Source organism: Hemitrygon akajei, chromosome 11 (assembly GCF_048418815.1).
Source record: "Hemitrygon akajei chromosome 11, sHemAka1.3, whole genome shotgun sequence".
Taxonomy (NCBI): Eukaryota; Metazoa; Chordata; class Chondrichthyes; order Myliobatiformes; family Dasyatidae; genus Hemitrygon; species Hemitrygon akajei.
Window position 1 is genome coordinate 140,068,611 of NC_133134.1, and position 21,794 is coordinate 140,090,404.

Here is a 21,794-nt window from a genome sequence, read left to right on the forward strand (position 1 = left end):
GGCCACTCACGCATGCGCAATAGCGCTCTTTCGAACCAGTCTCCCTTCTCACTGATGTGGGGGGGGGAGGGAGGTCTGTAATTTATGAGAGCCGGGGAGGCAGGATGATTGACAGTCTAATTCACCAACCGTAACACACACGGACGAGAGAGTTGGCCGGTACGTCTGGGAGACCACCAATCAGATGGTAGGTAAGCTCGGTTGAATCGTAATTAGTTCAACCAAACTTTCGCGGACGGAAAGATCGCGAGCTTTCCAGGTGTTAGGTCTGGGTACAAACCAAATCTTTCACGTTTGAGGTATGTTCTTTTAGTTTAAAGCTGGGTTATAGGCGGAAAATATCAACCAAACTAGGATACTGTGTAGGAATGAAATCTACGAAAATTTTAGTGTTCCGCGATTTTGTTTTTCTTGCCGTAATATTTTTGTTTCTAAGGGCCAAGTAGTGTCCTACGAATAGGCCTCGGCAACGCATTATAAAAATACTCAAGTCCTTTCACTTGCGTTTTTATTATTTGGACAAACAAAAAAGCTGGTAATTTAATTATATTGCGGGCTACTTATAAAATCATTGTAAGAAGTCTCCAGCTTTTATGAAGCAGAAAATGTCTGTTTTTGAATACATTTACGTTTTCTAGGGGTCATGATTTCTACTGTTAGTAGTTTGTTGAAATAACACTAGACCTGTGTCATTCATCAAGTGAAAACATTTATGTATCATGTTAAATTGTAGTTTTGCTATTCTGAAGTTCTTGATCTGTTCAATTTGGGAAAAAGCTGTTTCTTTAAACAGTAACTTTATGGAACTTAGCGATGTTTATAATTCGTATACGTGAGTAATATATATATGAGTGTAAAGATTGTAGGTGGAAGCGAAAAAATTAGCAGTATTTAAAAATAAGCGAGCATAACGCTGTTATAGGTGTGTTAACATTTATCCAGGCTTCGTTGTTAGCGATATCCTACGTACTGTGTGAATTTTATTTGTTTCGCTTTACTGCAAAGGATGGAAAAACAGTGTCAAAGTGAAAGGAATTCAAGACAATATGTGAAATGACAACAGGGAAAAGACTGAGGTCAATGAAGTGTATTTACTGTTCAGTCAGCAGATTGCATTGATAGGGGATGACGATCTTGCTGTTCATGCACGGGTTACTTGTAGAACTTTTTAGTTTTGTTTTCTGGGAAATGGGTATCACAGACAATTGCTGGTATTTGTTACTCATCTCTGTTAGCTCTTGAGAAGATTCAGATTGGCTCCTGAGTCCTGGCAAACACTCACTATTTCTGTGTATAGTAACTAAGACTCTTTCATTTCATGGTCAAGGGGAGGCTAGCTATCAGTGGAATTTAAAATAAGAGTTTTGATGCTAATACTATTAAAGAAGATAAAATAGATTGATGTGACAATTGGAGAAAACTGTTAGAAGAATAGCAAATATCTTTTAAGGGCTGAGAATTTAGGCACTGTGGTTTCTATTAAGAAACACCCAAGAATAAAGAACAGAATTCCATTGAACAGAATAGATTTTATCAGGATAAAGGCCCTAATGGGTTAGGATAATTTGATTGGTACCTCTCAGAAAGATAATGAAATTCTTGTTATCAGAATAGATTTCTGCAGCCAACTTACTAAATTTGTTTGTGTCTGACCTAACTGCCTAGAGAAGCAAGAGGTTGCCGACGCTCGAATCTGGGAGGTGAAGCAAGATGCTGAAGGAACTCAGCGGATCAGGCAGCATCTGCGGAAAGGAATGGGCAGTTGATATTCCTAACCTAAAATGTCACCTGTCCATTTTCCTCCATAGATGCTGCCTGACCCAGAGTTCTGACAGCAGCATTTTTAATTTATTGGCTAACTGCTGGTAAAAATTGTTTTAATAGTGGCGTTGATAGCAATGCAATTGAGTTCAGTGCAACTTTAAAAGGAAGAAGGGTGAAACGGTTGCTGAGATTCTGGATTTGGATAAAAAGATTGTTCCTGTTTTGAGTCAAGATAGCCATAGTGCAAATCTGCTAATGGGTAATGTGACAAACAACCGATAGGAACTGTTCAAAAAGGTATTTGAGCAAGCCAGTTTATGCTTTTAAGCAGCATCTGATCTAAATGCCAATGGGTAATGTGACAAACAACCGATAGGAACTGTTCAAAAAGGTATTTGAGCAAGCCAGTTTATGCTTTTAAGCAGCATCTGATCTAAATGCCAAAAGACATCAAAGTTGAGCAAAACTAAAACTAATGATAAAGGCAGAAGTAGCATCGAAATTAATGCTGAATGAAAGGTAAGTGATAGGCTTGTATGAGAGAGAAAAGTTTGCAAGGGTATTGGGAAATAAAGAGGGAGAATGGATCTAATGGGATTGTTTCTTTTGGAGCTAGTGTAGACCTAATTGGTTAAATGCTGGGAGTATACAATGGCATGCAAACGTTTGGGCACCCCTGGTTAAAATTTCTGTTACTGTGAATAGTTAAGGGAGTAGAAGATGAACTGATCTCCAAAAGTCATAAAGTTAAAGATGAAACATTATTTTCAACATTTTTAAGCAAGATTAGTGTATTATTTTTGTTTTGTACAATTTTAGAGTGGAGAAAAAGTAAAGGAGCACCATGCAAAAGTTTGGGCACCCCAAGAGTTTTGAGCTCTCTAGATAACTTTTACCAAGGTCTCAGACCTTATTTAGCTTGTTAGGGCTATGACTTCTTCACAGTCTTCGGTAGGAAAGGCCAGGTGATGCAAATTTCAAAGCTTTATAAATACCCTGACTCCTCAAACCTTGTCCCAACAATCAGCAGCCATGGGCCCCTCTAAACAGCTGTCTAGCACCCTGAAAATTAAAATAAATGATGCCCACAAAGCAGGCGAAGGCTATAAGAAGATAGCAAAGTATTTTCAGGTAGGCTTTTCCTCAGTTCGTAATGTAATTAAGAAATGGCAGTTAACAGGAACGGTGGAGGTCAAGTTGAGGTCTGGAAGACCAAGAATACTTTCTGAGAGAACTGCTCGTAGGGTATCTAGAAAAGCAAATCAAAACCCCTGTTTGACTGCAAAAGACCTTCAGGAAGTTTTACAGACTCTGGAGTGGTGGTGCACTGCTCTACTGTGCAGCAACACCTGCACAAATATGACCTTCATGAAAGAGTCATCAGAAGAAAACTTTTCTTGCGTTCTCACCACAAAATTTGGCGTCGGAAGTTTGCAAAGGAACGTCTAAACAAGCATGATGCAGTGTGGAAACAAGTCCTGTGGACTGATGAAGTTAAAATAGAACTTTTTGGCCGCAATGAGCAAAGGTATGTTTGGAGAAAAAAGGGTGCAGAATTTCATGAAAAGAACACCTATCCAACTGTTAAGTATGGGGGTGGATCAATAATGCTTTGGGCTTGTGTTGCAGCCAGTGGCACGGGGAACTTTCACTGGTAGAGGGAAGAATGAATTCAATTAAACACCACCAAATTCTGGAAGCAAACATCACACCATCTGTAAAAAAAAAAGCTGAAGATGAAAAGAGGATGGCTTCTACAACAGGATAATGATCCTAAGCACACCTCAAAATCCACAATGGACTACCCCAAGAGGTGCAAGCTGAAAGTTTTTCCCAAGCTAAACATCATCAAAAATCTGTGGATAGACCTCAAAAGAGCAGTGCATGCAAGGGGGCCCAAGAATCACACAGAACTAGAAGCCTTTTGCAAGGAAGAATGGGTGAAAATCCCCCAAACAAGAATTGAAGGACTCTTAGCTAGCTACAGAAAGCATTTACAAGCTGCGATACTTGCCAAACGGGGTGTTACTAAGTATTGACCATGCAGGGTGCCGAGACTTTTGCTTCGGGCACTTTTCGTTTTTTTGCTATTTTGAAACTGTAAAAGAAGGAAATAAAACAGTAATCTTGCTTAAAATATTAAAGAAATGTGTCATCCTTTAACTTTATGGCTTTTGGAAATCAGGTCATCTTTTACTTGCTTAGCTATTCATAGTAACAGGAATTTTGACCGGGGTGCCCAAACTTTGCCATGCCACTGTATGTAAAAAAAAAAATGCAGAAAAAGAAGCCTGTGATGCTGAAAGCAGCAAATATGTTTTTCATTATATTAGGTAAAGTAGTAGGACCTAGTGGGCACTTTGTTTTATATTTTTTTGTCTTTTGTCAGTAGAAAAGAGCAAATTATGGATTTCTAAACATTCATTTTCCCCAAAAAATTAAATGTTACAGAGAAATTTTTTGTATTTTCTTAAAGAAAGTAACCTATTAAGTAATGGACCACTTATTCAAATAAAAACTTGATTACTTTATAGGTATATAGCCTAGATAACAAACAAGTGCAAATGATCAGTAACATAGAGTTAGATGAGCTAAACTGATTAACTGAAACAGAATCGGGTGTAGAAGCAATCAAACTGGGCGGAAAATATTGAAACTAAAATATTAGGTGAAAGTGTGGCAGATGTGACAGTGTAACCTCCAAATCATCCATTCTTACACCATGGCAAGTGTAAGCATAGCAACAAGGCACAAAGTGGTCATCCTGCATCAGTAAGGTCTCTCCCAAGTAGAAATTTTGCGGCAGTCAGGAGTTTCAAGGTGTGCTGTCCAAGCTCTTCTGAAGAAGCACAAAGAAATAGACAAGTTTGAAGACCAGAAATGCAGTGGTTGACCACAGAAGCAGAGTGTAACAGATGAGAGATACATCAAACTGATTTCCCTTCTAAATCGGAAGAAGTCCAGTACTGTTATCAGATCTGAACTCACAGAACCCAAGCACCCCTCTACATTCTGGAGAAGTCTTGTCAGAAGTAGTCTTCATGAAGGAGTTGCTGCCAAAAAGCCATTCCTCTGATGAGGAAGCAAAGCCAAGAGATTCATCTACGCACAAAAACACAAGTACTGGGGTGCTGAACAATGGCATGAAGTGCTCTGGACTGACGAGTCAAAATTTTAATTGTTTTGCTCATTCAGGAGGCAGTTTATCTGTAGAAAAGCTGGACAGTTGGATGAGCAGCCAACAGTGAAGCACAGTGGAGATTTCTTGCAGGTTTGGGTCTTCATTTCTGCAAATCAAATTGACGATCTGGTCAGAATTAGATTTAATTGAATCCTTAATGCTGAGAAGTATAAGATTCTTATCCATCATGCAATACCATCAAGGAGGTGTCTATCGGTCTCAACTTCATTCTGCAGCAGGACAATGACCCCAAATACACGGCTAAGGTCATAAAGAACTATCTTCAGCGAAAAGAAGAACAAGGAGTTCTGCAAAAGATGGTATGGCCTTCACAAAGCCCTGATCGCAACATCATCCGCGCTGTCTGGGATTATCTGGAGAGACAGAAGCAAGTGAGACAGCCAGTCTGCAGAAGAACTGCAGCAAGTTCTCCAAGATGCTTTGAGCAACCTACCAGCCAACTTTCTGGTAAAACTGCACAACATTGTACCTCAGAGAATTGATGCAGTTTTAAAGGCAAAGGGTGGTCACACCAAATATTAATTTTAATTTCATTTTAGTTTACTGCTATTTATAGTAATTTTTTGATATTTAGAAACTTAACATTTCAATATTTTTGAAAGCATCTTTGCTTCACAGAATTTATTTACATGTGCATAAGACTTCTGCACCGTGTGTGTGTGTGTGTGTATAGAGAATAACATGTCAGACTTAAGGAAACTAATACTTGAATGAGTGTCAGTAGATCGTTTAACTAAATATATGTAAAGGATGACATCCCTAAGACCGGATGTTTGATTTCCATGCATGTTCTCTAAAGGACAGAGGTGAATACATTCAAGGTGTCTTTTCCAGAGATTTGGCCAAAACGTGTTTGAAGAATTTAGGTCTTTTGTGAAACCGTAAGTTCTAGATTCATGCAACCAAAGCCAGGCACTCATTTAAAATCATTGGAGCCAAAAGAAATTACTTTATTGATTAATATTTCAGAACACTTCAATATATTTAAATACTGCTTTGCAGCTTCATCAAGAGGTGATGTTTCACTATATCTCCTGACTTTTTAATCAGTTAGCCGATCTACTAATGTGAAAATTGTTTTACATTATTTCCTTGTGGACTATTGGGCTTCCAGATGTTGCTATGAGGAAGCTAATTTGAGGCAAAAGTTTTAAGATTTAAAAATAGAAAATTTATTTATTTTACTGATATCTAGGCAAGGTATTTTTTTTAAAGTTGGCTTAGGATAAAGATAGTCAGATATTTTTAGATCAGGTATTTTGTTACATGAAACAATAAAACTGGGTATCAAGTTTTAAATATATGAAAATGTATATTTTTCAACTTGGCTTTCTGTTGTAAAATTTGCTACCACTGAGACATTATTGCTGAATAGTTCTTATAAGTCAGAAAATAAAAAAACAAACAGTATAAGACACTGAACTGGAGTACATGATCTTTGATACCCGATTAAGTATCACAATTTATTTTATAAGACACAAGATTTTGAATCACTACATTAAAAATGTTGTGAAGTTTTAAGTTTGCAAAAGAAAAGGTGGAACTGACTATGATCAAAACCAAGATGAATAGAATATAAAAGCAAGGAGATAATGCAAAGGCTTTATAAAACACTAGTAAGACCACATTTGAGGTATTGCCAACAGTTTTGAGCCCCATAGCTCAGCTAGGATGTGTTGTCATTGGAGAGAGTCCAGAGGAGGTTCACGAGGATGATTCTGGGAATGAGGGGTTAACATATGAAGAGCATTTGGCAGCTTTGGGCCTGTACTCACTGGAATTTAGAAGAATGTGTGGGGATCTCATTGAAACCTGAATGCTGAAAGGACTAGATAAGGTGGATGTGGAGAGGATGTTTCCTATGGTGGGGGTTTCCAGAACTGGAGGGCTCAACCTCAAAAAAGCGGGGTGACCTTTTAGAACAGAGGTAAGGAGGAATTCTTTTAGCCAGAGAGTAATGAATCTGTGGCATGCTCTGCCACAGACTGCGGTGGAGGCCAAGTCCGTGGGTATTTCTAAGGCAGAAGTTGATGGTTTCCTGATTGGCCATGACATCAGAGGATATGGCAGGAAGGTAGGTGCAGAGGGTTGAGTGGGATCCAGGATTAGCCATGATGAAATGGCGGAGCAGACTCGATGGGCTGAATGGCCTAATTTTGCTCCTATGTCTATAACTTACAACCAAAATGAATATGTTTTTAGGTTTGAAAATTATATTATCAATCTAGTCATATGTAATAATTTTAGCTATGAAGTAGTGTATTAAGCAACTCCATAGTATCTAAGGCAAGTATAAATGTGTGTACAATCTAGTTGTATTAGCAACACCTACAGCTTGAAAAAGGATCTTTTTAACAAAAATCTGAGATTCCTGCATACTTTCCCTAGTTTAAATATGAGCTTATAGTTGTCTGAAATGTATTATAGAAATGTGTCGCCACCCACAGCTCTAATCTGCTAATTAAATTTGCCAGTGACATTACATTGATTAGCCTAATCTCAAACAATAATGAGGTGGCCTACAGGGAAGAAGTCATCTCTCTAACAAAGTGGTGTCAAGAAAACAACCTCTCCCTCAATGTCGCAAAAACAAAGGAGCTGGTTGTGGATTACAGGAGGAATGGAGATGGGCTAACTTCTGTTGGCATCAATGGCTCTAGGGTTGAGAGGGTGTACACCTTTAAGTTCCTCGGCATCCACATAGTCTGTACACACCAGCTATGTGGTGAAAAAGGCACAGCAGCACCTCTTCCACCTCATATGGTTGAGGAAGTTTGGTATGGGCCCCCAAATCCTAAGAACTTTCTACAGGGGCACAGTCGAGAGCATCCTGACTGGCTGTATCACTGCCTGGTATGGGAACTGTACCTCCCTTAATCGCAGGATTCTGCAGAGAGTGCTGCAGACAGCCCAGCGCATTTGTGGTTGTGAACTTCCCAGGATTCAGGACATTTACAAAGACAGGTGTGAAAAAAGGGCCTGAAGGATCATTGGGGATGCAAGTCACCCCAACAACAATCTATTCCAGCTGCTGCTATCCGGGAAATGGTACCGCAGCATAGCCAGGATCAACAGGCTGCGGAACAGCTTTTTCCACCAGGCCATCAGACTGATTAACTCGCGCTGATTTGAGTGTATTTCTATGTTATATTGACTGTTCTATTTATTATAAATTACTATGATTGCACATTTAGATGGAGATGTAACATAAAGGGTTTTTACTCCTATTGTATGTGAAGGATGTATGAAATAAAGTCAAATCAATTCAGTTCAATAGAAGCTCAGTTTGATTCATTAAATATCTCAAATCTGTCCCCTGAGATTTCACTAGAATAGTGTTTCTGACCTCTCTTTGAATCTCAAATGCTTTCATTTAAATATCAGGTTTCTTTTTTTTTGCACCCCTCAATGAGCAGTAACCTTGATCTAACACTGCGAGTGAACGCGTGGCTGGGATGTAGATGTGCTGGCATCTTGTGCAGATTAATCATCAATTCTTACTAACCAACTTGATTGAATCCTACTTATGTAGGCATTGGTTAGAATTGAAGATTAATGCTAGAAAATCAAGCATATCCAAATAATTAAGGTAGACATTATATTGACACTTACAGTAGCAGAGAGTTGTGTAAGTTGTGTCCTGATGCAGTTTACTTGGATATTTTTGTTATTACCTTAAGGTCTAATAGTATTGGTAATGGCATGGGTAGTCTGCGATGAACTAGAATTTTTTCTATAAGAAGTTCTGTTAAACTAACTGTTCAGGTGATCTCTGTATTACAGCAGTTGGGTAATGGAAATTTATTCACAGCATTTGTATCATATTTTTAAACCTTTTACTTCTTGATAAATGTACAGGTGATTTCCCCCATCCCCTTTAATATGAGGGTTACCTATACATTACAAAATTGAACCATTGTAGATATTTAATGTGTTTATTTTTTTACTACACCTAGGATAAATTGGTGAAATAATACTAGTACTTTTGACTAATACATTAATGTAGAAAAGATGTTGATTAAAAATTTTTTGTCAATTGTGCTTTTTGCTGATTTTGAATGTAATACAAGTATAGCGAACAATTTAAGTAAGATAAAAGTTCTGTCATTTAATATTGGAATGAATTCCAATATACGCATGTGGGAACTTGGTACAGTAATACAAAATCGATAAATAATAGGCAAATAAGCCTATTTAATTTATTGTGTTGCTGTGAATCTATATTGAATAAAGATGGTACTGATGGTAAACATCATCATGTTGCATATTGTGTTACATTTATTAGTTGGCATGATCAATTCTTTTCAACCATATACATAAGCAGTAATTAAGTAGACTGTTAACTATTTGGCAGAATGCCACAGCACCATAAATTTCAAATACATGCCAAGAGTTTGCTTGGCTGGTGGTTCCAAATGGCTTTCCTGTCAGATATTTTATACATAGCCTGAAAGTCTGTGCTGCAGCATGCTGCTCTTCCTGTAGCTTTGATGGAGATGAGCATGTTTGCTAAGGAGGCCAGAAAAGTGCTGCAGTGGTCATTGTTGAGGTTAAACATGTCCAGCTGTGTAACACAGGATCTGCATTTAGCTCTTGGGGTGTATATATATTGAAACAAACATCAATTGCTTGGAAGATTGTTAACTACGTGAATGACCTACTTTGTGCTCAAACCTAGTTGTCCACAGCTGAATATCAGAGGTTGAGACATTCTAAGTCAAGTTTATTGTCATTTAATTATATACATGTATACTGCCAAACAAGATGTTTCTCTGGACCAGGGTGTAAAGCACAGTAGTACACATAACACACAATAACTTAGGAAAGTAAGAATTAAATCTACAAATAAATTACACATAACAAAGTAAAGTGCAAAAATTAAACATTGTAGGGTACAATACAAATTATCTGGTGATACTTGGAATGTGATGTGGCAGTAAGTTCAGAACCCTAATGGCTTGAGGGAAGAAGCTGTTCTGACTATTCTAGTCTTTATGTATTGGGGTCTCCTAACTCAGGGTTAAATGTCAGAGGATACTGGGTGGAAGGGTAATATTAAGGGCCCTGTGTGCACAGTGCTCTTGACAATGTCCCCAATGGATCCAGATTTATGTACTTGGGAACATACAGAAAATTGAGGCTGCCACAAAGCATCTGTGGGTAAAGGCTTTAATGTAATGCTGTCCTGTTGTATACTGATAAGCTGGAACGCATGTTTCATTTTTTTTCCAGTGTTAAAATGTGTTCATTTCTTGGCACTGTGTATCTTTAAGTTGAAATTTGCTTGCATTTTATAAAAAGATCCACGGTGTTTGTATATTATGCCATTCCTATTTTTTTTAAAAAGAAAAGTTATGGAAAAGTGAATTTAAAGGATTAAATCCTTCAGATTTAATTTTGTTGCAAACAGTTAATTTACCCAACATTGGTTGATGTAGCGTCTTTTTGCAAGATAGTGAAAGACTTAGAAATGAACATTCTCTAAGTTAAGAGAATCTTGTGTATCACCGAGCACAGTGACAGCTTCTGTCCTGCTTTTATAAGACTATTGAACAGTCCCCTAGAAAATCTCTTGATCTCACATTCTACCTTGTTGTGGTCCCGTACCTTATTGTCTGCCTGCATTGCACTTTCTAACTAACACTTTACTTTCCGTAATTATTTGTTTCACTTAAATTCACAATGTAATGAGATGATCAGTATGGATGACGTGCAAATCAGTTTCTCTTTGTTCTTCAGTACATGTGACAACAATAAACCAATTTACCTTAATGAAGGTACTTCTCATATATTTTGTGAAGGCATTGTTGAATGCCTTTGAACTGCTGCAGTCAAAAAAACGTAAGCCCTAGCCGGCCATCTCTCCCATCCATTCTGCTCTCCAGTGTCTGCTTGCTGAGGGAATCGGGCCTGCAGTCCTTGGAGTTGCCTGATGCCGGTGGCCGGAGGTGGGGACGTCATAAGCGGTGTGCGAGGAAGCGAGGCGAGCGGGCAGGAGTCCGTGCCAGGAAAAAAGCAAGCCCTTGCTGGTTGGCTCTCTTGTCCATTCTGCTCTCCAATGGACATTAAATTGGACTATATCTGTGGCAATGAAATACTCGGCGGGAGTACAGAAACGGATAGAATCCCGGACGCCGCCATTCAGCTGTTTATTTGCATAACAGATTTTCCCCCCAAGCCATCGGACTACTAACCTACTGCCCTCTGCTGTGCCTATTGTCTTGTTTATTATTTATTGTAATGCCTGCACTGTTCTGTGTATTTTATGCAGTCCTGGGTAGGTCTGTAGTTTAGTGTAGTTTTTCTGTTGGTTTATGTAGTTCATTGTAGTTTTTGTATTGTTCATGTAGCACCATGGTCCTGAAAAATGTTGTCTTGATTTTATACTGTATCAGCAGTTATAGCCGAAATAACAATAAAAGTGATGACTTGTCTTGATGGTTCCCCGTGGTACTTTTAGGCTACATCCACACTAGACTGGATAAATCCGTAATGGAAGCTTTTTCTCTTTGTATTGACCCTCCGTCTACACTGAAACTGCATTTTCCTCCCCCGAAAATGGAGCTTTTCTAAAACGCTGATTGGGCAGAGTACTGTGGATGGGGTAACCAGAGATTTTTAAAAATGCTGTCATGACGTGCCGGAACAGTTTGTGGCGGCAGCGCGGTATTTCATTGTTTTCTTGAATGCAACCCCCCCCCCCCCCCCCACACACACAACCTAACAATTTCAGAACAGACAGCAACGAGACTGAAGCCAGAAGAGTTAGAAATGCACTCACCAAACACTTTGACCCAAAATTTACTGAGTAAATAACTACGCAACACACACAAAATGCTGGTGGAACACAGCAGGCCAGGCAGCATCTATAAGGAGAAGCACTGTCGACGTTTCGGGCCGAGACCCTTCGTCAGGACCAACTGAAAGAAAACATAGTAAGAGACTTGAAAGTGGGAGGGGGAGATCCGAAATGATAGGAGAAGACGGGAGGGGGAGGGATGAAGCCAAGAGCTGGAAAGATGATTGGCAAAAGGGATACACAGCTGGAGAAGGGAAAGGATCATGGGACAGGAGGCCTAGGGAGAAAGAAAAGGGGAGGGGAGCACCAGAGATTGATGGAGAGCAGGCAAGGAGTGATTGTGAGAGGGGCAGAGAGAGAAGGGGGGGATAAATAAATAGGGGATGGGGTAAGACGGGGAGGAGGGGCATTAACGGAAGTTAGAGGAATCAATGTTCATGCCATGAGGTTGGAGGCTACCCAGACGGAATATAAGGTGTTCCTCCAACCTGAGTGTGGCTTCATCTTGACAGTAGAGGAGGCCATGGATAGACATATCAGAATGAGACATGGAATTAAAATGTGTGGCCACTGGGAAATCCTGCTTTCTCTGGCGGACAGAGCATAGGTGTTCAGCAAAACGGTCTCCCAGTCTGCGTCGGGTGCAACAGTCAGTTTTTCAATGTTCATCGTCAGCCGGGTCATACCGTCCGTGAACTCCCTGTCGGTTGCCTCCATACGCTCCAGTATTTGTGTTTTCTTTTTAGTTTTAAGTCTTCCTGTGCAAAAGCCAACAGCTGTGCGCCGTTTGGCAATTTCCTTTTAAGTTTTCTAGTCTGCCACTGCACAAGTGCGCACTTTCACAGCGAGATTTGACATCAAACATGTCGCTTGTTTTCTGTAGATGTGTCCTGTGCATGCCCAGTAGGAGGAGATTTGCCCAAATATCCGTTTAATGTGGACGGAGGTATTTTCAAAACGCTTGGTGTGGACACCTGTCGTTTTTAAGCGAAACCGGCGTTTTCAAAATTATCCAGTCTAGTGTGGACGTAGCCTTAGATGAGACTGCTGTGATTTTGAAGCAACAATGCAGTAGTTTTACCAAGTCAAGATGATGTGTAACATTGGAAATGAACTAGCAATGCAACTGTTGCTATTTCCATGAATCTGTTGTTCTGGTGTGGAAGTGCAGGTTTGGAAAAGGCTATTTTGGGGGTGGGGGGGGGAGAGAATTGACACATTGCTTACATTTCATTTCTGGAATACTTTGAGACTCTGCTTTATTGCAATCCATATTGAATCAGTTCTGGTCTCCTGGCTCGAGCTGGAGTTTGTAGCCATCCATAATATATTCGTTATCCATTTAATTTTGATTGTGTCACTTAACATGATGAAGTGTGTCCGTAGTGTAAATAGGGGTCTTCAAGAGGATTGTACACCATGTTAAAAAAGGTGCACTCATGACAGGTTGGCTTAGTGAATTCAAATGGAATTTTCATCTTTGGTTCTCTAACTGTATACCATAGGCCACAGTATGGTAGCTCTTCCTTTCAGGACCCTCAGTAGTGTGCTGTCAATGGATTGTAAGTGATTGAACACAGCTGAAGGAGACAGTTAGGTATCAAACAGCTGGACATTTTCTACCTGATTTTTGTCTTGGCGAACAGACAATTTATTTGTAGTAATAAACATTACTTCTATGTATATAGTTTAATATCATATAATTTTAACATGTATTGCAGGAATTAGTGTGCTTGCATGAAGAAGAATTATTTAGTTTGTAGACTTTTTACACTAAGTTAACTTTTCAAAGATTGAGCATGTGAAGTAAGTCTTTTGGATCTACTAATTTGTATTGGTCTTATCATTGTAACATATACCAGGATACCTTATAAAGCTTTTCTTTGTGTGCAATCCAGACAGATTATGCCATACGTAAGACTATAAGATATGGGAGCAAAATTAGGCCATTTGGTCCTTGGTATCTGCTCTGTCATTCCATCACAGCTGATTTATTATCCCTCTCATCCCATTCTTTTCTCTTGCCTTCTTTTCAATACCTTTGACAGCCTTACTCATTAAATCAATGTAAAGCAAAGACTATTTATTTACTGAGCTAAAATTTATATTTTGCATTTTGTATTCTATTTTTTGTGAATGACCTATTCTAACTTAATATAAAAAAAATTTCTTAATAGTGTTGCTGAACTATAAATATTCTAAAATATCACTTTTTTGTAAACTCAAAAATAAAAATTCTCTATAATGGAAGTATGTCACCTCTATTTTCCATTCAGGTTTTGTTTTTAATTTGACATTATTTATTGATTCATTATGTTCCTTATGTGTTTCAGAATGAGTTATACAGAAAAGCCTGATGAAATTACTAAAGATGAATGGATGGAAAAGCTCAATAATTTACATATACAAAGAGCTGACATGAATCGGCTCATCATGAATTATTTAGTTACTGGTAAGAACATTTAATGTTTGCACGTGGTTTTGAAAAAACATGCTCTGTTACTTTATCAAAAATTAGCTAATCTGAAGTGGATATTAATTTTCTGAACATAGTGATTAGGCAGTAATTTGGAGCAGCTACAATTTTTTATGTTGAAGGGGATTTTTTTAAACATAAAAATGAACAATACTTAAAGCAAAAAATAAAACAGGTGATACAAATGTTTTTTTGGAATTGTTCCAAGTAGGAGTGCAAATGTTTAAAAAAAACAGCGGCCAGGAAATAGAGCTAGATGAGTTTCAAACAAGCGCACTTCCTCTGCATACCAGTGCCTAGTACAAGATGTGTACAGCATAGTTTTGGTACCAACAGCTGCCATAAAATGTGGAAGTAATCATAATGATTGTAGCATAACTTAAAATTATAATTGGAGCAAAAGTTGTTTCTATTTATGCTCTATTAAAGATATTGACATCTGTGACAAAAGGTCATATGAAACTTAATGCAACTTTCTTTTGTTTCTGCATACTTTTGTTTTAGAAGGATTTAAGGAAGCAGCTGAAAAATTTAGAGTGGAATCTGGAATAGAGCCCAGTGTTGACTTGGACACTCTTGATGAACGTATTAAAATTCGTGAGGTGATACTGAATGGACAGATTCAAGAGGCCATTGCATTAATCAACAGTCTCCATCCTGAGCTTCTGGACACAAATCGTTATCTCTACTTCCACTTGCAGGTAAGAAGGTCATCCAAGTTTACAAAATGTACTTGCTTATTTTTTAAGTAAAAGGCAATGTGAAAAACTAGGCATATTTTGCATGAAAATTGTAATTAGCGTTTGAACTATTGTTTGAAACATGCATCTACAGTTTATTTTATGCATTTTAAAATAATTCATGTTTGTTATTTGATCTCATTGATTAAAGTGTAAAGATGAGGATTAGACTGGTAAGATTATAGTTTAATCTGAACAGTAATAGGCCTTTTTGCATCTTGAATCTAACACATGCCCATTAACAAGAAGGGTAAAGCAGCAATAAAGTTAGGCATTTCTTTTTCGGCTTGTCTGTTGAATGAACAAGAAGCAATTTTTATACTGTAACTGGTCAAAAAGTAAGAAAGGGATTTGGGCAGTGGAAAGTTTTGTGTGAGCTAATGATAGTGTTGTTGGTAAATTTAGGTTTTTTATTGTAATGCAGTAGCACTAGATTGCAATAATGTCTGATAATTCACATACAGAAAATTATCTGTCCTTTCAAAAAATATTGCATTATTGTTTGAGAGGGTAGAGGATTCATTTCTGGGATTATCCTGTAGCAGTTGTAATGCCCTGGTTCACATGTTTACTGTTATGCTGTAGGTATTTTATTTAGCAGCTCTGTAAGAGCAGTTATTCTGCTTTCAGTCTGTTTGGGTTATTGTTGAAGATAAGGGATGATGTGGAATGCTTGCTGTCCAATTAGCAGGAGGGTTTCTTGGTGAGGGATGATAAGGTTGGTCTTGGGCTTTTGTTCAGCGGGAGATGGAGAATGCTGGGGAGAACCATTCATAGCATATGAGCTGGTGGGAGACCCATTTGTTCAGAAGGTGGTGTGTGCTTTTACGTTGACCAAGGGCCCAGCGCATGAGTGACAGAGAAGTTCAAGATGAGCTCCAACTTGTGCACATTTGACTGTTTAATTAGAATGGGCCCTTTTTGTTATTCTTTACTAACCCTTTAAGTTAAGATACATAAATATAGTTCCTTTAATCATATGCAGTATACTATACTGTCTGTTATTTCATGGCACTAATTTGTATCAGGGTAGCATATTGCACAGCATCCATTCAAACCGAGGTTTGGGGTGGGATGCACAGTCTCAATCTCATGAGTTTGGCGGGACTTGAGAGTGTCTTCCCTAGACTTACACAGCCAAGGAAGTCAAGGTATTTCAGTGTTCTCTACTAACTAGGCACCTGCCTAGACTTCAATTCATAATTAGTTTTACTTATAAGGTCATTGATAGCATGAGAAATGACAGCAAACTGAGCTAAAACATGGCACTTGACTTGAATGAACTCAATAAACAATTAGTTATCTCCTGAATAAAGAAGTTGTAACTGTTGGGGAAATTAAAGTTTAAAGCATAATAATAGTTCATTTCAATGTCAAATCATGTACCGATAAAGATGGAAAGTTACAAAAGATATTCAGAGAGGAAAATGTAGGAGGTCGACTAATTAAAAATGATCAGAATGAGACTCCCTACATAAGAAAGTTCCTAATTAGTGCCAAAGGCATTAATTGTCATGAATGATTAGGTGTTAAATGCTCTACTACTGACTTGCTGAATATATGTACTTTTCATATCTATTATGGAAATGTTTCTTCCCCCCAAGCCATCAGACTCCTCAATACCCAGAGCCTGGACTGACACCTTACTGCCCTATTGTCTTGTTTATTATTTATTGTAATGCCTGCACTGTTTTGTGCACTTTATGCAGTCCTGGGTAGGTCTGTAGCGTAGTTTTTTTCATGTGTTTTTTACATAGTTCAGTTTAGTTTTTGTACTGTGTCATGTAACACCATGGTCCTGAAAAAACGTCGTCTCATTTTTACTATGTACTGTACCAGCAGTTATGGTCGAAATGACAATAAAAGTGAGTTGACTTGAAATGTTTGTGTTTCAAGAGTGAATATCAGGCATTACTGAAATTCATTGATCAGCAATTCAGCACAAGCAACTGTTGGATGTGCATGTTTACCTGTGTGCCCCATTTTTATCAAATATCTCTTTACCATCTATTAACTTAAAAATAAATTAATTATTTTTGACTCATTGCATGAATCAAATCTTGTTATTGGCTTTCCGTCATATTTTTAAAGGGAGTAATAAAAATGGAAAGCAACTGGAATGTTGTAGTATTTATTGTATTGCTGAATAATTAAGATAATGCTAGTAAATCTGGATTTTTGCAGCAACAGCATTTGATTGAATTGATTCGCCAACGTGAAACTGAGGCAGCTCTGGAGTTCGCTCAAACTCAGCTTGCTGAGCAAGGTGAGGAGAGTCGGGAATGTCTTACTGAGATGGAACGTACATTGGCCCTATTAGCTTTTGATAATCCAGAAGAATCACCATTTGGGGATCTGCTTAATATGATGCAGAGGCAAAAGGTAACTTTTTCAATATTTGATAATTGGATATTATTAGTAAAAGTTTGCTTAATGCTTGCTATTTTGCAAACCAATGGCACTTTGAGCAAGTAACTATCAAAGCACTCAAAAGTTATTAATTTCCTTTCTTACATTCTGTGGTTACCGGTAATTTTTTTCTGTAAAGTTATTCCTGTGCATTGAATAAAGAAAGTAATAGAAACTTAGAAAACCTACAGCACAACACAGGCCCTGCGGCCCACAAAGCAGTGCTGAACATGTCCTTACCTTAGAAATTACTTGGGGTTACCAACAGCCCTCTGTTTTTCTGAGCTCCATGTACCTGTTCAGGAGTCTCTTAAAAGACCCTATTGTATTCGCCTCCACCACCATTGCCGGCAGCCCATTCCATGCACTCATCACTGTGTAAAATCTTACCCCTGACATCTCCTCTGTACCTACTTCCAAGCACCTTAAAACTGTGCCCTCTTGTGCTAGCCATTTCAGCCCTTGGGGGGGGGGGGGGGGAGCCTCTGACTATCCACACGACCAATACCTCGCATCATCTTCTACTCCCCTATCAGGTCACCTCTCGCCCTCCATCGCTCCAAGAAAAAAAGGCTGAATTCACTCAACCTATTCTCATAAGGCTTCCCAATCCTGGCAACATCCTTGTAAAACTCCTCTGCACCCTTTCTATGGTTTCCACATCCTTCCTATAGTGAGGCGACCAGAACTGAGCACAGTACTCTAATCATATAACCATATAACAATTACAGCACGGAAACAGGCCATCTTGGCCCTTCTAGTCCGTTCCGAATGCTTACTCTCACCTAGTCCCACCCACCTGCACTCAGCCCATAACCCTCATTCCTTTCCTGTCTATATACCTATCCAATTTTTTTAAATGACAAAATTGAACCTGCCTCTACCACTTCTATTGGAAGCTTGTTCCACACAGCTACCACTCTCTGAGTAAAGAAGTTCCCCCTCGTGTTACCCCTAAACTTCTGCCCCTTAACTGTCAACTCATGTCCTCTTGTTTGAATCTCCCCTACTCTCAATGGAAAAAGCCTATCCACATCAACTCTATCTATCCCCCTCATAATTTTAAATACCTCTATCAAGTCCCCCCTCAACTTCCTATGCTCCAAAGAATAAAGACCTAACTTGTTCAACGTTTCTCGGTAACTTAGGTGCTGAAACCCAGGTAACTTTCTAGTAAATCTCCTCTGTACTGTCACTATTTTGTTGACATCTTTCCTATAATTCGGTGACCAGAACTGTACACGATACTCCAAATTTGGCCTCACCAATGCCATGTACAATTTTAAAATTACATCCCAACTCCTATACTCAATGCTCTGATTTATAAAGGCCAGCATACCAAAAGCTTTCTTCACCACCCTATCCACATGAGATTCCACCTTCAGGGAACTATGCACCATTATTCCTAGATCACTCTGTTCTACTGCATTCTGCAATGCCCCACCATTTACCATGTATGTCCTATTTTGATTAGTCCTACCAAAATGTAGCACCTCACACTTATCAGCATTAAACTCCATCTGCCATCTTTCAACCCACTCTTCTAACTGGCCTAAATCTCTCTGCAAGCTTTGAAAACCTACTTCATTATCCACAATACCACCTATCTTCATATCATCTGCATACTTACTAATCCAATTTACCACCCCATCATCCAGATCATTAATGTATATGATAAACAACATTGGACCCAGTCCAGATCCCTGAGGCACACCACTAGTCACTGGCCTCCAACCTGACAAACAGTTATCCACCACTACTCTCTGGCATCTCCCATCCAGCCACTGTTGAATCCATTTTACTACTTAAAATAGTATTCTACTGGCTGTGGCTAAACTTATCTGGAGCCAGTTATGGATGTATTTTTTGGTAACGTTACTGCTCATTTAGTATTGTACCAGTGTGAAGCTAAATAATTTATTTAATTCTTGGTTCAGTCTATCATTCTATGGTCTGTTGATTTTGTGGGAATCCACAAATTATTTCAACACACTCATGATTTCTAAATATAAAATCTATGGTTAAGTGTAAAAACTGGAGTCCTTTTATTTTTAGGTTTGGAGTGAAGTGAATCAGGCTGTTTTGGATTATGAGAATCGTGAATCAACACCCAAGTTAGCCAAACTGCTAAAGCTTCTATTATGGGCACAGAATGAACTGGACCACAAGAAAGTTAAGTATCCTAAGATGACAGACCTCAGTAAGGGAACAATCGAGGAACCCAAATAAAGGCTGTATGAAGGGAATGAACAGGATTCTGGATTGTCTTCCTGTACGTTAACTGCTTACAGTGTTTCAGAAAGGACTGTGATAAATTCACTAATAAATGACAGAACATGTGAATAAAACTCTATGGTTAAGAATAATCACATTTAAGGCTGGGATGAAGTCCAAAACATTACCAACGCAGTACATCAAAGAACGCCATCAAATGGTTGCTGAAGGCTCAACGGATTGCAAGATTCACCCCAGTCCTAAATTCATTTTTATGGTAACTTATAACTTTACCAACTTGGCATGTTGGACTGAAACTACAGATTATTTGGTATTTACTTTTGGCTGTTGTACAGTTTCTATTTGCAATTTTTGTTTCATATGCTGATGTTTCTTAACTGTATGTTTATATATTTTCAGAACATTTTACTAGACATCTGATTTTTTTCGCTAATTAGTCATAGCTGAGATTAATCTTGTACTTAATTTCTAATGAGTATCATCAAAAATGTTACTATTAATATGGTATCCTACTGGCTGCTGTTAAACTTACCTGGAACCAGTTAAGGATGCAGTATGGATTCTAGGAATGTAATTATTAGAAACAGTTATTCATCTTTCTTTTGTCAGCCTCATTAAAATGTTCCCTTGTCAAGGAAAAAGTTCACATAGTTGTTAATTCTCATTAAGTAGCCTTGTATTGAACTAAAATTCACAAGCTTGTAAGTCATAGTACTTAATCTCAGTTTTGTATATTTTGTGGGAATGACTCACTTAGAAGAGTTGATTGTATATAATGTAGAAAATAATAGTCTAATGATTTCCCCAATACAAAAGTGCTTTACACTTGAAATTCATGTAATGTGCTTTTAAACATTTTCATTTGTTCATAACGTGTCAACATGTTTTGTTTAATGTTAATTTATCATTGCATAGATCAGCAAGTACTTTGAAAATCCACACAAGTCATTCATATCTACTTAGTTTGATAGCTCAATGCAGACTCTGTTTAAAAGATATTAGACAGAGTTTTAAAAGCTTATTTAATTTTTCAAAACTTTATTATTAGCTTAGAAGGAAAATTCTATGTGCAATCTTCTGTAAATATTTCCTAGAGGGACTTTAAAAGTATAATAGACGTAAAAATGAAACTTGTGCTGGCCCAAGTATGGTGAAAATACTGTACAAAAATAGATGTGAACACTTTACTTTCGTCCTCATCACCCCATTTGTTTTCAAGGTTTCATAACAATGGATTACTTTAGGAATACACACCTGGATCACTTCAGCATAACTGTAAGAAAGTGCAAATCACATAATTGGTAATCTCTTGTAAACAGGTGGGCCTGTAGAGCAGGTGTTAAAAGTTTTGAGCAATGCACACAAAATGCTGGAGGAACAACAAGTCAGGCAGCATCTATAGAGTTGATGTTTTGGGCTGAGATCTTCCATTAGCACTGGAAAGGAAGGAGACAGAAGCCAGAATAAGTTGGAAATGTTGACTGTTTATTTCCCTCCATAGATAGGGCCTGGCTTGCTGAGTTCCTTCAAAATTTTGTGTGTGTTGCTCAAGATTTCCTGCATCTGCAAAATCTTTTTAATTTTTTGAGTTTTATTGGAAATCTTTCTGAACAGTTTTTACTCTTAAGTGCCACCTTCTTCAATCTAAAAGTTATCATTTCTTTAGATATGAAAATACAAATCAAATGTGATAACAGTTGCCCAATAGATGCACAAAATACTACAGATGCTGGAAATCTGGAGTAATACATAAAGGAGTTAGAAGAGATGATAAAGGGTGTCAACCCAAAATATCAACTGTACATTTCCCTCCAAAGATGCTGCCAAATTCACTGAGTTCCTCCATTTCCTTTGTGTTGCCCTACTTTAGTAACTTGCTTACTGTAGCACAAATTGCCAGATATTGAGTCTTCAGATACAGGGAAATGAAAAATCCCATCAGCCCCAAATCCCTTCTGCGTCAGAATCCCTTCAGTAGAGAGTATGATCATGCACATGGTTATGTTTTTGTTACGAAGTTGCCTCAGTCAATGTAGCAAAAGCTTTTAGGGAATTGCCTGAAGATGCGCAAAGTCCAGGAGACAGTATTAACCTCAGTCCTTCCATTATTTTTGCCCCCACAGTTATCAGTGACTTTTGATAGTTTATAATCTAAAACAACTTGTCTGT

General features: G+C 38.2%; 1 protein-coding gene across 1 annotated transcript; it reads left to right on the top strand.

Moving 5' to 3' along the window:
• Nucleotides 1-196: 196 nt before the first annotated feature.
• On the top strand, nt 197-20,497 carry LOC140736073 (glucose-induced degradation protein 8 homolog). The gene is made up of 5 exons (XM_073061811.1): nt 197-299; nt 14,099-14,217; nt 14,746-14,942; nt 17,166-17,363; nt 19,446-20,497. Exons 2-5 carry the CDS (start codon nt 14,100-14,102, stop codon nt 19,617-19,619), a joined length of 687 nt encoding a protein of 228 aa, XP_072917912.1. The 5' UTR covers nt 197-299; nt 14,099; the 3' UTR covers nt 19,620-20,497.
• Nucleotides 20,498-21,794: the final 1,297 nt, after the last annotated feature.